Here is a 17,574-nt window from a genome sequence, read left to right on the forward strand (position 1 = left end):
GACTCAAAATGGTCCTACAAGTTATGATACCATTTCAGAATCCCTTAGATGGCTCCTGTATTCTTCAAACCACCAGTGCATTATCCAGATCTTTCTTCAGTGCCAATCCCCTTCTCATCAGCATCTACTATCTTCCATTTTTTTGATATTGTTCATGCTACAATGTGCATTTGCTTCCTTGGTAGTTATTATTCACACTCAATAAGAAGCATTAGCATTTTAACTAACAATTAATTTGGAAAACAAATATATTTTTAAATATTTAGGAATTCAGTGAACTTTTTGAGTAACACTGTATATAGTTTGCCATGTATGGTCTCTATATAAGGTTACAAACTAAGCAGCTGTTTTTCAAAGAATTTGACTGAAGTTATGTTTACAGACTAGAAAAAAATTCAACAAACAAAAACAGAGATTTGCTTTTTACTATGTAAAATTCCGTCAGCTTTAATTCTCAAATAGTAATAATAATAATAATAATAGCTACCATAGCCAGTACTGTTCAATAGAACTTTCTACACTGATGGAATCACCTGCATCTGAACTGTCCAGTATGGTCTAACTGTGTGTGGCTACTATATTCTTGAAATGTGGCTAATGAAACCAGGGAGTTGAATTTTTAATTGGACTTAATTAACTAATGTTAATTTAAAGAGATAGATGTGACTAATAGTCATTTTGGACAGGGTGTCAATAAACCATATACACATACTTAAATAAAATATTAAATTTCAAGTATAATATTTATATAAACATACTTTTGACTTTGCCTTTCAAAAGGCTTTAGAATTATAGATATGATTAAACAACTTTAATCATATCTATGATAAATATGATTAAAACATTTTTAAATAGAAGCATTCCATTTCAACTGATTTTTCTCCATGGTAAGACATATCCATTATAATTGCTTAGCAACTATAATTTTAAAAACATGTCCAGGTAATACAGAAGAAATAAAACATCTTGGAAAAACTTGAAGACTTTTTTTCTTTCATAATATTTTACATAACCCAATTAATGTTCTTTCAAAGGACTGAGCTTCACTTATTTTGTAAGTTATTAGGGTCTTTTCATTCATGTAAGGACAGGTCAGCCTACAAATCCTTCAGTAGATTGTGTCACCTTACCTCCTCTCTTCTCAAAATGAAAAACATTTCAAAATTATTTTTTACAGGAGACAAAATTGCTTTCCATTACAACGCAGCTTCTTTAGGTGTTTTTGTTCTCAAGTATGTGCACCAGCTTACTCAAAGCTCACCAAAAGGAAAAAAAATAGATGTCATGGCATTTTGTCTATCAAATATTCTCTTATGAAACTCTTCCAAGATAGAAAGCATTATATAAAGTGATATTTCATTGTCTTCATAGATATATTTCTAATATATCCTATTTGATTGACCCTAACTTGATTTTTTTTTAAATTTGAGGATTTTCTGGATATTAAAAATTGCTGATTATAATATATCATTTTAATGTATTTGATTTTTTTCTTTTCTTTTTTTTGAATTTCTATGAACAAAAAAGGATTCCTTCAGGATCTTGTGGTTAAGTTGTTTCTGTTATTTCTATTTATGCATTCATTGGCTTTTTAGTCTATACCAATCTTAGTTAAAGTAAAACCAGTTTAGAGACATGTCCCTCAATTTATTTAATAATATTTGAATTATTTTATTTTAATATAAAATCCTGAAATTCACAGAAAGGACTTCAATAATTATGAAAAACTCAGTACATTTCAACATTAATTTATTTAATAAATCTTTATTAGGTACCTATTTGGCTAGGATTTATTGGTATAGAGAAGAGAAACCCAGTTTAATATTCTTTTATTTTATTCAAAATAGAGAATGAAAAACTCATCTTTGCAAAACTACCCTCTGTGGTAGCCTCACTGTGGAGGGCATAGAAAAACAGCCAAAACAGTTCTCAAAAATAATCTTAACTGAATTTTTCAATTAAGTTGCATCTTCCATTTTTGTTTTAAATTATGATCCCAGATACTAGATTTTCAGTTTTCTCTTTCATATTTGCCTTCAAATTTATTTCTTACTTTTTCCTATTACATAATGATTATTTCCATTTCAACTTATACTTCCCTACAACAAAAAGAATATTTCCATTTTTAACTAATACTAGTTGCCTACATTTAGAAACATATCCAGGTGTTAATTTTTCCAGTTGCATTTTGCTATTGGAAATAAGTTTCTTAAAAATATAGGGTCATTTCTTCATGCACATGCCAAACTTCTGAGTTTAACACAAAAAACTTTTTAAAATCTTGATATTGAAGTAAATAAATGTTACCGCTTTTCACCTAATTGTAAGAAAATCTCAATCTTCTTTTCTCTTAGAAAAAAAAATCAATGACGTTGCAAATGTACATTACAAAATCTTTCCCTAAGTCTCAAGAGTACAGAGATGTGTCCCCTGGGTGGAAGCTCCCTGCTCAGAGGCAGAGCCCTTGAGCCAATGGGAGCCGTGACGGGAGCCAGGCCTGCAGTCCATGGGTCACACCAACCCACTGGGACAGTACATTGACCGAGTTTACTGTCCTCACTCTTCTTGGGCCAGGTGATTACTGAAGGAGTTCAAGAAGTATGTCTTGTTTAAGTCATTAGTAAATATATGTGGAAGGAGGACAAAAGTGAGGACTGTTTTTAAAGTTTCTGATTTCTTTTTATGATGGTCAAGTGATTTGTGAAATCTGGCCACTGGGTTTTAGCAGTGTCTGGAGGCAGTGCGGGAATGATGAGAGGAAAATCTAAGATGTTCAGATTAGCACTTCACAGTCACCTACATTTTACACTGCCTTACCCAATGTTGAATTACATTGCTATTTAATAGAATTAGAGCTTCAGAGAAAGGTTTTAAAAAGTTAGAGGCCAAAACCATCTTCTGTCTGTAGACAGAATTGATTTAGCAAAGACAATTAGCTAATTCTGTTAATGCATTTAATGCATTGCAATTTTGTGTAGAAAGCTTGTAACTGCTATGACAGTGCACTTCTTTTCTCAAGAGTCTGTTTTTTCCTGAGTCTTTATGCTGGGGATGAAATTGTAATTGTGCAATATATGCTATTTACATTAAAGACTGTTCAGTAAGTGGTCCTGTGTAGTAAGCTCAATTGGAACAAGAAAGAAAAATAGGAAATAATCATTTGTGCTAGTCATTAAGCATTGGAAACACATAAATAAGGAAATGTTATAAAATCATTTACATGACAATACAATCTATTAAAATATTTATATAAATATAAAACCCGGCCAGTTTAGGAAATTACTCATACATTTTTTATGTGAATATTAACTTTCAAGACAGGCTATATATGACCCATGGACATGACCTAGGGTGGGGGAATGATGGTGGGAGTGGGGTATAGGGTGGAGGGGAATAAAGGGTAGACAAAAATGGGACAACTATAATAGCATAATCCATAATATATATTTTTTAAAAAGGCTAATGAAGTAGATCATGGGTAATCCGGCCCCAGGGTATTCAATAAGCTGTTTATTTTGGATGGAGTGAATATTGAGAAGAGAGGGCTCCCATACGATCACTCTGTTCCTCCTGCAGATACTGCTCAGAACTTCTAAAAAAGGCAATTCCATAGTGACATTTTGAGTCACATCGCCTGAATATTTTGATTACTGAACTTTATCCTCTGTCAGTCTGCCCAGAGATTTATTTTCTTTTTTCAATTTTAAAACCTCTTAATGGGCATTATTGTTGATCTTGGTTTTATAAAGTTGTAAGAAGACAATTGAAGCTGTATCACCACGAGTACGACTAAATGTTTGGTACAACATTATTTTTTTCTGACTTTCTAAACAAGACTAAATACATTTCTGGAGTCAAATGAAAGCATCTTCTATTGGCAGGAGCTCCCAGTAAATAGACTACTAATTACTTGTCACTGACAGGGGTATCTCTGAAATGCAACAGCAATGACCATTTGGAAGCTGTCATTACTTGGCAGACCATCAAATAAAAATTATTCTCATTAATTTTGGTTTTGTTAATCTCCTCCCACAGTTGGAGGTGTCTGAGCAAGTGATAGAAGTAGCATAGCAAAATAAAGCACTTTTTCCCTTTCCCCCACGTGCACGACCAGTAACCACCTCCCAGAGGCTCCACAGTGATATGTTAGTAGTTTGAGCTTTTTAACGTAAAATATGAAATGAAAAGAGAACTGGTATTTTAAGCATCTACTAATATCATAGATACTGTGTGAACTTTAGTATGAAGACTCAAAACCTCCATCTCAGTGGCAAAGCCATGTCATTTATTTATTTCTGAGACTTAAATAGTTTAGCACAATATTTGGCAAAGCAGTATATAGGAACACATCCTGTTTAGAAAGAGGCAGAAACTGAGTAGTCTTTTTGTATGCCTTAAAAGTTAAAAAAAAAAAAAGAAGAAGAAGAAGGCATGATTCCCGTGCCTCTTGAAACCTTACTAAAAACCGTGAGGTCAGCATTTTCACTAATGTTTGATAAATTTTACATTTGAGAAGTATACATGCATCTTTCAGTTACACCAAGAAGAAATTCATTGGATTAGGGTTCTAAGCAGTGTTTTCCAATCTGGTAAACCTGAAGGTATATTTAGGGAGTGGCTCTAGAATGACTCCTAGCCCAAAAGAGTTCATTTTGGGCCACACCCTCTTCCTTCCTCTTCTGGAGTAGAATTTCATGGTGAATAGCCAGAAATGGGGGGAAGGATGTGAGTGGAGAAAAGTAGAGGTATGTACAGGTTATAAGTAGGTGCATGACCTTCCTCCTGGATGTGTACATGTCTGCATTTCCTAAACTACTACTGAAAGCCAGCTCCGTATCTTCTGAGTCACCATACCACTTTTGCTTTATGTCCTCAAGGAGATCATTGTTGGGTCTACTAATTTTAATCAAAATTGAACTTTCTCTAAGATAAGTTGGGAGACAAATTCCTAGATAAGTTGGAAGCCTGGTTTCAGGACTTTAGTGTGGTTACAGTGACTGTAGATCTACATTATTTAGAACATTATATGCAGCATATGACCAGTATGACCTACGGTTGTCATATTGAAGGCAGGCCAAAATTATATCTGACATTTATTGAGCACTTGCAATGTGAAAGGATTATTTTAAGAAATTTCTATTATCTCATTTTAATTCTCAAAACAACTCAATGATATAGGTACTATTATTGCCATTTTGTAGATGGAGAAACTGGGGCACAGAGAGGCTTGTTGGGGCCCTAGGTCACACAGTTATCAAGTAGAAACACTGGGATGTGAACCAGACACACTGTTTAATAGCATGTACTGTTAACCGCTGTGACATGTTACTTCCTAAGTCTGGATATGGTAGTATTTTTTAAATAACATAGCTTCCTGAATAATTGCTGACAGGCATGACAGTATGCAGGAAATGCATTTCTGCATTGCAGACATTCCAGAAGCTGAGTAACATGCTGGTAACATTACGTTTCCACTGTAAGTGACCCAATTCAGGCAGGCTTACTAGTATAAGGCTCAGGTCTTTTATTAAAGGGCAATTTTAAATATATTTTATCAAAAGTCTTGTTTGCTTATATTTGTCTGTGTTTTAATTATTAGAATTCTTGTCAAATCTCCATCTCGCCTATTCTCCATCTTGCTGGATATGCTGATCAATTATTATAAATTACTGCATGCAATACAACCGCTAATTATTAAGCTTTCTTAGATATAATACTATGTATTTAATAAATAGCACTGTTGATTTTGTAATGATTTAAGTTCTATTTTTACTTTTATTAAAGACATTTATTCTAAATCTTTAAGGCAGTCAGACTCTTATTTTGGCAAAAATCAACTTAATTTAGGCTGTGAAAATTTTTTAATTGCTACCTGTTCCTAAAGGATTTACTTTTGCTTTAGTTTCAGACAAATGGTGTCATCTTTCCTCCTTGACTTCATATGTCAAAAATAATCTATCAAGAAAATGTCTTAAGTAAACTCTGGGTGACAATGCTTGGAGCCCTGCTAGCAAAGTGAGACATCCGAGGCCATAATCATCATTTTCAGCTTCATTGATAAAAATATCTCTGGGTCCATGGGCACATGACTTTCAGGGTTTTTTTCATCTGTTAGTTTTTCAATAATCAATCTTATCAGAAGAATTGCTATTTAAATCTTTATTTTAAAACTGCACCAAGTGAAAGTGTTGAATTTTACATGCATTATTAAAACACTTGTTTTATAGGTAAAGAAATGTGAAGAGTTTATTTTTTGTTCCATTTTTATTTTGACAGATGTTCGAAGAAGAACAATTTATGAGTACCACCGAGTAGAGTTACAAATGTCAAAAATTACCAACATTTCAGCTGTGGAGATGACCCCATTACCTAGTAAGTTAACACGTGAACACACCTAGGTGGAAAAAATTATTCGCACATTTAATGATCTGATCCGTTTACCAGTAATTGTAGCATGGTGCTTAGCATGCGCAGGCATGCGGGGATGGGCGAGCTGTTTTGGATGCGCAATCATTGTTAGGTTGTTTTCCTCCATGCTCGCAATTAGTCTTGATGACTCTCTCTCTCTCTCTCTCTCTCTCTCTCTCTCTCTCGTTTCCTAGCATGTCTCCAGTTTAATGGTTGTGGCCCCTGTGTATCCTCTCAGATTGGCTTCAACTGCAGTTGGTGTAGTAAACTTCAAAGGTAAACGGAAATACAAAAAATGTGAATTTTAAAAAGACCTGCTGCCTCTATTCATCCGTTGAATTTTAAATGTGTCAGGTGTATTATGTATAAATGAACAAGTGTACATGTGTAAAAAAATGCCGTGACCAAAATGAAAAAGAAAATGGTCACGAGTGGGAATTTTAATATTTTTTAGTGTTTTCGTTTGTCTGCTTGCTCAGAATTACCAAGGAACCCTCATAGTTGATGATATCATTATCTGACACACATTTTTAGCCTCTGGGGGGCTTAAGATAGATGATGATTGCAACTGATGAGTCTTTAAATTGATGCTTCTGGTCCATATTGTACAGAGAGCATGGCATGAGGTATCTTTACTATAACGAGGATAATTTATTCTTAATCACATGAACATTTTTTGAAAATCTTATAACTACCTCAAAGGTCACTGGCCAAGATGAGACATGTAATCTGAGACTGAGGAAGAGAGTGACACTAACTGGCCCTCACAACAGAATGTGTGGCTTTGGTCTCTGCTGTGACTACTTTTGAAACTTAAGCTACCTCACTTGTCAAAGAGGGTTACTGATTTTCATGAGTGGTAAAGAGGATTTTTCAGTTCCCAGTGCTTAGAGGACTCGGAATGATCATTTGTTAGAAACACAGAGTGCAGATCTTTAAATGTGTTTTGGTGTTTACCTAACCGCTTATGCGTCGGCTATGTCCCAAGCACTGGGAAAGCAGCAGTGAGCAATATACACAGATATGCTGCCTGCCCTCGATGGGGCTTACAGTCTGAGAGTAAGTCCACCTCTCACCTTCAGAGTCTGTGGTAAATCTGCTTCTTCCTCCAAATGGAGAATCAAATCGTCAGGCTCTAGTCAGTGCATGTAGAATAAGAGCTTTCTGCTGTAAGCAGTCTGTGTCTTATCATCTTGTGGCAGCATTTGCTGTAATGAGAGAGGCATGTTGAGGAATATTTTAAAAGTTATTGAAGTATAGAGAATAGAATGCCAATTCCTTGATAACAAGCTTTAGGAAATATGTTTAACTTGCTAACTTGGGGGCAACCACTACTAGAATAATAATAACCACTATTATTCTGGATAGAACAGTATTATTTATTATAAGTTATGTTTTGTTTTTAGTTTCACATGTTGTTCTAATAATTTCCTCTGGGCAATGAATTTCAAAAAATGAAAAGCAAGCAGGCAATTAGCATTCTTACAAGTAGATTTTAACGAGCTGCATCTCCAGAGTGGGAAGAACTGCTATAAAGTCAAGGGTGTGTGGTTATTTATATTTAAATTTTGCTGACATTTCACAAAAATTACACTCATGGTAGAAATTATTCAAAATCTGTTAGAAAATGACCAAAGTCAATTTAAAGAGGTTGCACTTTAGTACATATATTTAAGGAATACTGAGCTCAGACATGCAAAATGCCCAGAGAAAAAAGTAGAAGGCTCTTGTTTAGGGTATAAATTAAATCAAGTTCCAATTTAGTAATCAGTAAGTCTGAGAAGTCTCCCTAACCACCAGTCCGTGTGAGGTGTCCAGCCCCTGGGTTTCCCCGGCATCCTTCATCATTAGCAGTTAGCTCATTTTTCTGTCTCCTTGGCACGTTCTGGGTTTGTTAAGGGTGATTTGCCCTTTTATCAACAGCACCTATGAATGCGTCTGGTGCTGCAGAAAATAGATGAATGAATGAATGAATGATGATTAGGTTCCAAATAAAGAAATTATTATTAGATTTGTCTGGGACCGAAGGGTTTCCTGGGTTGAGGGACTTGCATGCTGAAACCAGGAAAACCAGGGCAACGTTGCCACCCAGCCAGAAGACTATTAGAACAATTCCTGACTGAAATAATGTTTGAGTAATTAAAGGTTTGGGACATTAGTCTAGAAACTTACCAACCAGTTCATTGTAGTTTTTGGAATCTTATTGGTGGAAACACAGGTTTAAAGTTTTAAACAAGCAGTTTCAGTAATAAAAAGACATCTGCAAATTGGAAACTGCTTTATACTGTTAATACTTTCTTTGTACTGAGAAGTTTCTCTGCCAGACATTGTGCCATGGGATTTTCAAATATATTTAACTTGTGCAACATTTTGACAGTGGAGGAAACTAAAGCTAAGTTATTTGTGCAGGGCCCCATTGCTCCTTAGTGTTAAGTTGGGAACTGAAGCTTAACCCCTGTGACGTCCCTGCCTGAGGTCTTGCACCCAGCTGTCCTTCCTTACACCTGCCAGGCTTCAGGTGCAAGTGAATCTTCATCACTGCCTAAAAAAATAGTGGACATACTGCTGAAAAGTAAATATTCTTATCATTGATGTTGCAAGAAAGTGATAACATTTTTATAGGCATAAATAAGAGTGCAGAAAAGTCAAGCAAAGCATAAGATTATTGTATGCTATTGAAATCATACTTGTTTTAAGATTAATAGAAAAAAGAAAGGTGGTTATACATATGAATAAGGAAGGAATTCATCAAAGAACCCCACTAAAAAACAAAATGTGAGTTTTCTTCCCGTTACCATTTGATGTTTTGGTGAATATCAAATCCTGGTTTAAAATCTTGGATTTATTTTTAATTCTTCAGCAACCCAGTTATATACATATCAAAACCTGCCTAATTAATTGGTTTAACTGTGGCTCATTGCACTTTTGTTCAACTTAATTTCCCTCCTGCATTTTATTAATTTCTCCTTAGACCTGTGAGCTTCAAAACTTTGCTTTTGCTACCTGGAAGCATTTCCCCAGACCTTAGAGCTTCCATTAACAAATTCAACAAAACAAGAAAAGTCTCCTTCTTAGCAGCACAAAAGATGCCTCACAGAGTTTTCTTTTATCCTTCTTACATTCTCCGTAGTTCTCATTTATCCCTGAATGACAATCTGTCGGTAGTGATTATTGAAACTATCGAGGTGGGCTGGCACTAAAAAAAAGTTTAATTGGTTCATTTCCTTTAATTCTCATTTTTTAGGGAGCAAAAACTGAGATAGAATTAGAGCACAAATGTCTGATTGGATCCTTGCTTTCATTTTTTTTTAAGTATGTAACCACAAGTGGAATTGGTAGATCACATGGAAATTCTATATTTATTTTTTTGAGGAACCACCATATTGGTTTCCATAGGGCTGCACCATTTTACATTCCCATAAGCAGTGTACAAAGTTTTTTCAACCTATCATTTCTATCTCATTTCCCTGAGCAACCATGGCACCAACTGTTATTTTCCAGTGAATAAATTGGATATTTTTTTTGCTGTAACAAAAAGAGAAAGTACCACATGTAATATATTTTTAAAATTTTAGAAATGTATAACTCAGAAATACTGACTATTAATTCATTAATTATGTGAAATGTATCATAAAAAAATTAATTAAGAATGGAAGCCCTTTTTATATAGTCATAGCTAGTTTTTGAAACAGAATGTACACGTATTATTGTACACTAGTTTAACTTACAGAAACAAAACTACCTAAGTTTTGAAGGAGAGGGAAATGGAGAGAGCAGATGTGAACAGTGCAGCTGATTGCACCTTTCCCCAGTCAGTAGTCTTACGCTCCTGAAAACAGCACCACTGAGGCTTGAATATACTTTCCTCCTACGTTCTTACTCCTATGGACCCTTAACAGTGACACATTTGCAGCACTGAGTTTGACTCTAGTGTTTAAAGACACAGTGGCCATTTTTCATACAACACGGTCCTAAAAGAAGCTAATGACTTCATCTGGGGTCAACCCCGAACCCCACAGTCTATTTTGACATTGGAGGAAGAACTAGTTGTATCAAAAGACAGAGTGCCAAGCTCCTAAAGGCGCTGTACTAAGGGACTTCTGGCATATTTTGACACCGTATGATCTTTGCCTATTTACTCATCAACCCCGCTGTAATCCTTGGAGGGCCACGGAAAGCAGTCTGTTGGTCTGATTCAACTCTAAGTCTTAATAAAGTCTCAAGATTCTAAGACTGAAAGGAGAGGATCAGAGACCCACAATTGTTTAATGACAGGTCATATGCTCTTGGAATATATGACCAAGACTGGAATTTTAAAAATTAAGGTAAATCAGTAGTTAGAATCAGTGTAATTGCACTTGTTTAAATGTACCTTTTATATCCTGGACAGAGCTTTGAAGCTCCCTGTACACTACACATTCACATGATCCTTTCATATAAAACCCATTAGAAGCCATTTTGGAAATCCAGGAGCCCACATTCAAAACTAAGTACAACCTTAGGCTTATTTTAGTGGATTGGGCTAAGATAAAGTTCTGCTTGGGAAAGCACCTAATTTCAGGTGGTCAGTTAGAACTTAACAATGCTTTAAAATTTTTAAATAAACTGTTATTGATCTATGTTTCAAGTTGAAATCAACTCCATCTACTTATCAGAATTATTGATTAATAACATTTTAATAGCCAAACATATTACCATTTTAGTATATAAATTGAATACCAGTTTAAGTGAAAAATATGAAGCTACTTACAACTCTCACAAAATCTATTTTTGTGTCTTCGATGAACTATTAGATCCAACAAAAGTATTTAACTGAAGAAAAATAAATTGGAAAGCCTTATTGTCAGGCTGCCTGGTCATGGCAGGAAGAAGAGCATTGCTGTCATTTCTGATTGAAGGCATCAAAGAAACATTGTTTCACTCATGTATACTCAGCAACAATGGATGAACTGCTCATAGGTCTGAAACTGTTGACCACACTAGCCCAAGTCTAAAGAAAATTAGAATCTTTCTCTTCAGTGCATTTTTATTAAGTGTATTGAGCTTTCTGCATCAAGGAGTACTAGCCAACCAAGGTTCAGGAGGAACCCAGAACTAAGGAAGCATTCTTGCATTATTCAAAAGAAGTCAGAATTTCCAAACGCCACTGGTAGTAGAGAGGAGGCCATGTTTTGTTGTCTGAGGTGGAATAGACTGGATGTCTGAAGACCTAGTGGCGCAGCCAGCAATTAACTGCCTAACCTTCCGCAAACCAATGAAAGCTCTTTGACTCTATATTCTAAAATGTGAAATACATGTCATCCAAAGATATTTTATTTTTTATCTTCTTGAAATCCACATAGCCCCAAATTTTGTAGTTCTCAAATATTAGTAGAGTTAAGAATTGCCACGGGAGCTTGTTAAAATGCAGATTTCTCTGCAGCTCACCAAGAAATTGAAATTCAGGAGGTCCAGAGTGGAACCCAGGAATTTAACTTTTTAATAAACCTCTTTAAGGGATTCTGCGATCATGAGAACAGTGGAAATAAATGCTAAGCTTGCGTACATGGGCTAAGACTCCTGTAAGCTTGCAGTAGGCATGCCAAAGTGGCGTGGAAACACTTATTCTTAATTTGGAATGGAGAAATATTGTAGAAAAACATCTAAAGAAAAAAATGTTTGTTGTTAATATCTGTTTGAAGTTCATGAACTATGTCTTAAAAGAAAGCAACACATATATAATCAATAAATCAGAAAATTTTAGAACATTGTCTGCTAGTTAAAAATAATTTGAACATCTTTGATTTTGGAAATTTTACTAAATAACTGGTACCTAAGTGGAAATTCACTGTTCTAAAGGGACCAGGTTGCTTGTAGAAATACCATACAGGCAAGGTGATTGGTTTGGACGTGCCATACTTATAAGAAGTGAATTAAAATTGAAATTTTTAAGTGTAAGACCCTTTATAATTTTTTCTAATTTAAGTAATCTTAGCACTTTTATTAATTAGCTCATTCTGAAATGTAGCAAAGCAAATGGTCTTCTAAGAATATAAAATTAAAGTCCTTTCTTTCCCCTTTAAGTATTCCAAGCCTAGCCTTAACAAAGGTGTACTGATGATTACTTTTATGTGAATGAATTATAACAGTACAATGAAGTGTGATATTATTTTATCCACTACATGAAAGCATTTTGAAGTACATTTCAACACAGAGCACACTTTTGATAAGATATTAGTGACAAAAGCTCACCTTAGGGGAACTGCGGTGAATTGGAAATTGGCACCGGAAAAAGAATATTACGATTTCCTCATATTCCCCTTTGTAGAGTTTGAATTTTCACCACATGCCCACATAACCTACACTTAACCAATAAATGGATATTTTTAAGAGAAGGAAAGATACATGATAAAATGTGTTCGGAAAATGTAAGTACTCTTTCAGAAAATTCTATGTTTAAAGAACTGAGGAGCAGAAAATGATCAATGCTGAAAGTACAGGTGACTTTTCTTTCTTCTGGAAAGATGGCATTTGATTTACTAGCTTTTTGGATATGAAACATACATAATTCTTTTCTTTTTAAAAAAATGATATTGAACTGTGTATTTTTATCTATCTGCTTGCCTGTCTGTCTGTCTGGTTGGCTATCTATCTATCATCTATCTATCTATCTATCCATCTATCATCTATCTATCTATCTATCTATCTATCTATCTATCTATCTATCATCTATCTGTCTTACATTTTGGTTTCTTTCCTCTTGGCCTTTGGCCATGTGCAGGTCTGTAAGGATGGCTGTGAATTCAGAATGGAAACCAGCTTTCCTTTTCTAAACTCTGAGGCAGCAGGTGCTTGAGCCAAGTCCCCTGACAACCAAGTTCCATCTGAAATATCAAAGTGTTGTCTTAAGTGGTCTGATTTTCCAGCCAGAGGATGCTGTGTTTGCTTTCATCCTGATCACCATTTGGCAAATTGGTGATAAAATCTGTAGAATTATTTAGGATTACATCTTTTTATAGCTGCAATTTCACAATTATCCAAGTGACTATAAAGTTTTGCTTCTGTGTTAACCAGTGGTAGTAGCCACATTTTTTATATTTACAATTTAGAAAACCTAAACTTTCAACAAATGCAATCTAAAAACACATAGAAATATAAAAATAAAGCATTTTAGTGCTATATTACATATACCATTCCCTTAGTTTGTTTGCACTAATAGTGGGTTCCCTTGGAAATAATTAAAAGTTAATTGTCCAAGAATGAAATTGAATTTGTTCAATTCAAAAACATAGATGCTAAATTATTGTGGAAAAAATATGATCCTTAAAGGACAAGGAAATAAAAATTCAAAAACAAAAAAAGTTCAGTTAGGTTCTGTAAAAAAAGATGATATGAGTATTAAGTATTGGGAGAATCTTTGATTAACAATCTTATATTGAAAAGACTACATTATGGCAAAAGAACATTTAGTAAAAGTAGTTTAAGGTTTAATTATTTGTGTTGCTGGGAATCTAATGTCAAAATACAGCAAGACATTCAAAATACAATATGTTCATACTCAAGCAAGCCTTTTTAATACTTACATGGGAGGACCCACCACAACCAGAATTTACTTATAAAAACTTAGGTGTTAATCTTACATGTTTGAACTTCAGTCACCTTCAAAGTACTCTCCATTTGATGCAATACACCTATCAAGACTTTATTCCACTGCTCAAAACCGTTTTTGAATGTGTCAGTTTTGGGGCCTTCTAGTGTTTCTGCCATTTTTTGTTTCACCTCTTCCACACAGACAAAACATTTCCTTTTGAGGACTTTTTTCATCTGGGGAAACAAAAAAAAATGTTGCTTGGGTGAGATCAGATGAGTAGGGAGGGTGGGCCATGGGGATCATGCTGTTTTGGTCAAACATTGCTGAACACTCACTGTGGTGTGGGCAGGTGCGCTCATAAATCACCCATCATGAAATGGGCAAACGGGCTGAAAAAGTCTTCAAAAAAATTTCACTGAAGCTGAATGCAGACTCTCACAATAACGCCAACTGGTACACAGATACAGATGGGCTCCTAGTATAATCACCTAGCAGGGGGAAGAAAGCCTGTACTATAAGGAGCCTGTCCCCAAAGATAATTCTGGGGTGCTTTGACGCCCCACCTCATATGTAAGAAAATAAAAATGCCATTGGGATAGTTTCTGATTTTTTGCTTTCTGCTAAAATTCTGTAAGAAAAGTTGAAATAAGACTATTTCATATTTCTTGATATGAACATACTACTTAAGATTATTATGAAATTTTCCAAGTGCTAAATAGTTAATTTTCTGACAAGTCCCGAGTCAGAGATAGAGTCTTACCCATTAAAAAGGCCTGCACAGAATTTTGAAGGAAAATTTACGGTGGGAATTGTCACTCATGAATAAATTCTGGAAATCCAGTGACTTAGCAATGCAAATAATAATCCTGCTATTTCTTTAGTTCTAAGAACACCTAAATGTCTTTTTATATAACTTTTGGGCCATCTAACCAAGATGGAGTACGTTATTAGGCAAAACAGAAGGTATTATGGGATAAAAATAAGATTTATTGTTTCAACAAAGATTCGCATTCAAATTTTCCTTTTCTGGGATATTATAAAAGGGATTGGCAGAATCTGGATTAGTGAGACTCATTTATTCCTCCTTCTTAGAGAGCCATTTTTTTTCTTTCGCCTCAGCTCTTGAATTTTCCCTTCAATGATCCTTCATAGTCAAGGGGGAGCTATTCTCTCCATGAACATGACCTTGGCTACAACAATTTCTAATGATAGGCTTTCCTAATAATACGGATTTTATATCCCTAAAATAATGTCTTTTGACCACCAGAGAAGGCCTCTATATTGATCTGTGCCCTGATCAGAATTAATCTCTCCCTCCTCGACACTCGGCTAGCACACAGGTGTATTTTACGCTTGCCCAGATTTCCTTGCTGCCACTGTTGCTGCTTAATTGCATGAGCTTTGAAAGAAAGGACAGGGGAGTTACTTTAAGGGTAAAAATGCCTCGCATGTGGAGATAATTTAAAAATTATAATAGCTACCTTTTTTCTATATTTACTATGCACTTAGCATCACCTGAAATCCTTTACTCCCACTGAAGTCTCTTAATTCCATTATCTCATTCAGTCCTTGCAATCACATTAAGAGGTGTTAGGATCCCTGTTTTATAGATTAAGTAAATGAGAATTAGGAAGATTGAGAAGCTTAGCCAAGGTCATGAAACTTAGCCAGAATTTAAAATAAAAAATACTTGAATTATAGATGGTTGGAGAGATAAGAAAAAAGACAAATGCTTGGGTTGACAATTCTCCATTAGGCTTCTATGCTTAGTCTTAGTGCTTATAGCTTAACAAGTATGTGCATACATGCTGGACAAGCAACCCGCTGGGGAAGGGAGAGAGGCCCCGCCCTTGCCTACTAAAAGGATTTTATTGCCTTGTTTACATTAACAGGCATTCAGAACTTATTTGAATTGTTTGTTGTTGTCTATGTGTGTGGTCGTGTGTGTATTGCCTTCAGCAATAACTGAGGTTATATTTATGCAAAGTGCATGATTGGCAAGATGGAGTCTGTGAAAAAATGAAAATGATGAATTGGAGAATGTCATAAAAATAGCATATAGATAGGATTCTCATGGGGCAAAAACGTAAATGCCATATATCAAAAATGGTGTATAGAGAAATTTGTATTTTGTATAAGCCCTGCATCAGTCACTCTGTGCCGTTTTCTACTCATATCAGGAGATGGATCATAAACCGACAGCTGAGTGTACCACCCTCAGACCCAAGCGCTCAGTCTCTGAGAAGAAAGACCAACTGCGGAGGAGCAGGCATAAAATACCTCAGAACACACTCAAACTGTAGTGTGCATGCATAAACCTAGATTGTCTAAAAGAACAAGTGAACAAGAACACATACATGGTAGGCGGACAATACACAGGAAAACCTGACTGAAAAAGTTTACTGAAGTTGAGCACAGAATTTGTGAATAGAAATGGCTGTGAAGTGTGAGATTCAGATTTATCCCCTAAATGCCATGACCAGTTTTCTCACATCAGTCCCAGTGTCCCATTTCCTTCTCTTGTAATTTCTTAAAATTTTTATTAAATTTGTTGAGGTGACATTAGTTAATAGGATCAGATAGGTTTTAAGTGTATATTTCTATGATACATGAGCTTTACCATGTGACCCAGCAACCCCTCTTCTGGGTATCTACCTGAAAAACTCAAAAACATTTATTCATAAAGATTTATGCACCCCAATGTCCCATTTCTTTCCTTTCAAAAGTGTACTTGCTTGCCTCGTGAGTGCTGTGGCCACCCTTCCTAACAGCATTCTGTGAAACCCAGCTATTGTCCACGTTTTAACCGCATTCGTGTATTCAGAACTGAAGGCGGTGCTAGAAATACTGGATTAGCTCAACTATTCTCCACAGTGGAGTTCCTGCGACAGACACCATCCATATGGCCCACAACCTGAAATACTTACTCTCTGGTCTTTTACAGCAAAAGTTTTCCAGATAAATGGAAAACATATAACAAATATATTGATTAGTGGGAAAAAGTAAAATGTGGATTTACAATAAATGCTTTTGGAAGAAAATACTATTTTTGAGAGGTTTCAAGAAGTGAACAATGACACTGGAATAAACTAGAAACACCTAAGAAAACATTAGACAATAAATGAAGGATCAGGTCATACTGATAAAATAATGTTTGAAATGAATAATTATAAAATGTGAGTGTGTAAAGTCGATGGGTCTTGTGAACTGAAAGAAAGAATAACATGAAAATTCAGGTCTACTTATCCATTCTATACAGGCTTATATCACTTTTTCTATAAATGTTTTTTCTATCTGGGTTATTAAGGAATGTGCTCTGAAATACTAAGTCAGTTTCATTAAAAGCAAATCTGAAGAGAAAATTACATATCCAAGAATGCTTCTGTTAACATGAGGTGACATTAACTATATTTTATGAAGCAGAAAATTGCTTCATACCCAAATTCTTAAAATCTTTCTTTTTTGCTGCCTTTAAATAGGCATAGGACATTTGTACACATGAGTTGCATAAAACTCTAATAGAATTAGCATTTAGTAATTTGATATTTTATATGCCTGACAAATCTGATATAGAATAAAGCAAGGAAATAAGGAAG

General features: G+C 35.0%; 1 protein-coding gene across 1 annotated transcript in view; it reads left to right on the forward strand.

Moving 5' to 3' along the window:
- The window catches only part of PLXDC2 (plexin domain containing 2), a 395,504-nt gene that overhangs the window by 311,761 nt on the left and 66,169 nt on the right, over positions 1-17,574 (forward strand). Inside the window, exons 9-10 of the mRNA XM_024576153.4 lie at positions 6,277-6,372; positions 6,603-6,684. Of these exons, the coding sequence (XP_024431921.1) occupies positions 6,277-6,372; positions 6,603-6,684 (178 nt within the window). The remainder of the gene's footprint in view (positions 1-6,276; positions 6,373-6,602; positions 6,685-17,574) is intronic.

The sequence above is a fragment of the Desmodus rotundus genome, chromosome 4 (assembly GCF_022682495.2).
Source record: "Desmodus rotundus isolate HL8 chromosome 4, HLdesRot8A.1, whole genome shotgun sequence".
NCBI classification, from domain to species: Eukaryota; Metazoa; Chordata; class Mammalia; order Chiroptera; family Phyllostomidae; genus Desmodus; species Desmodus rotundus.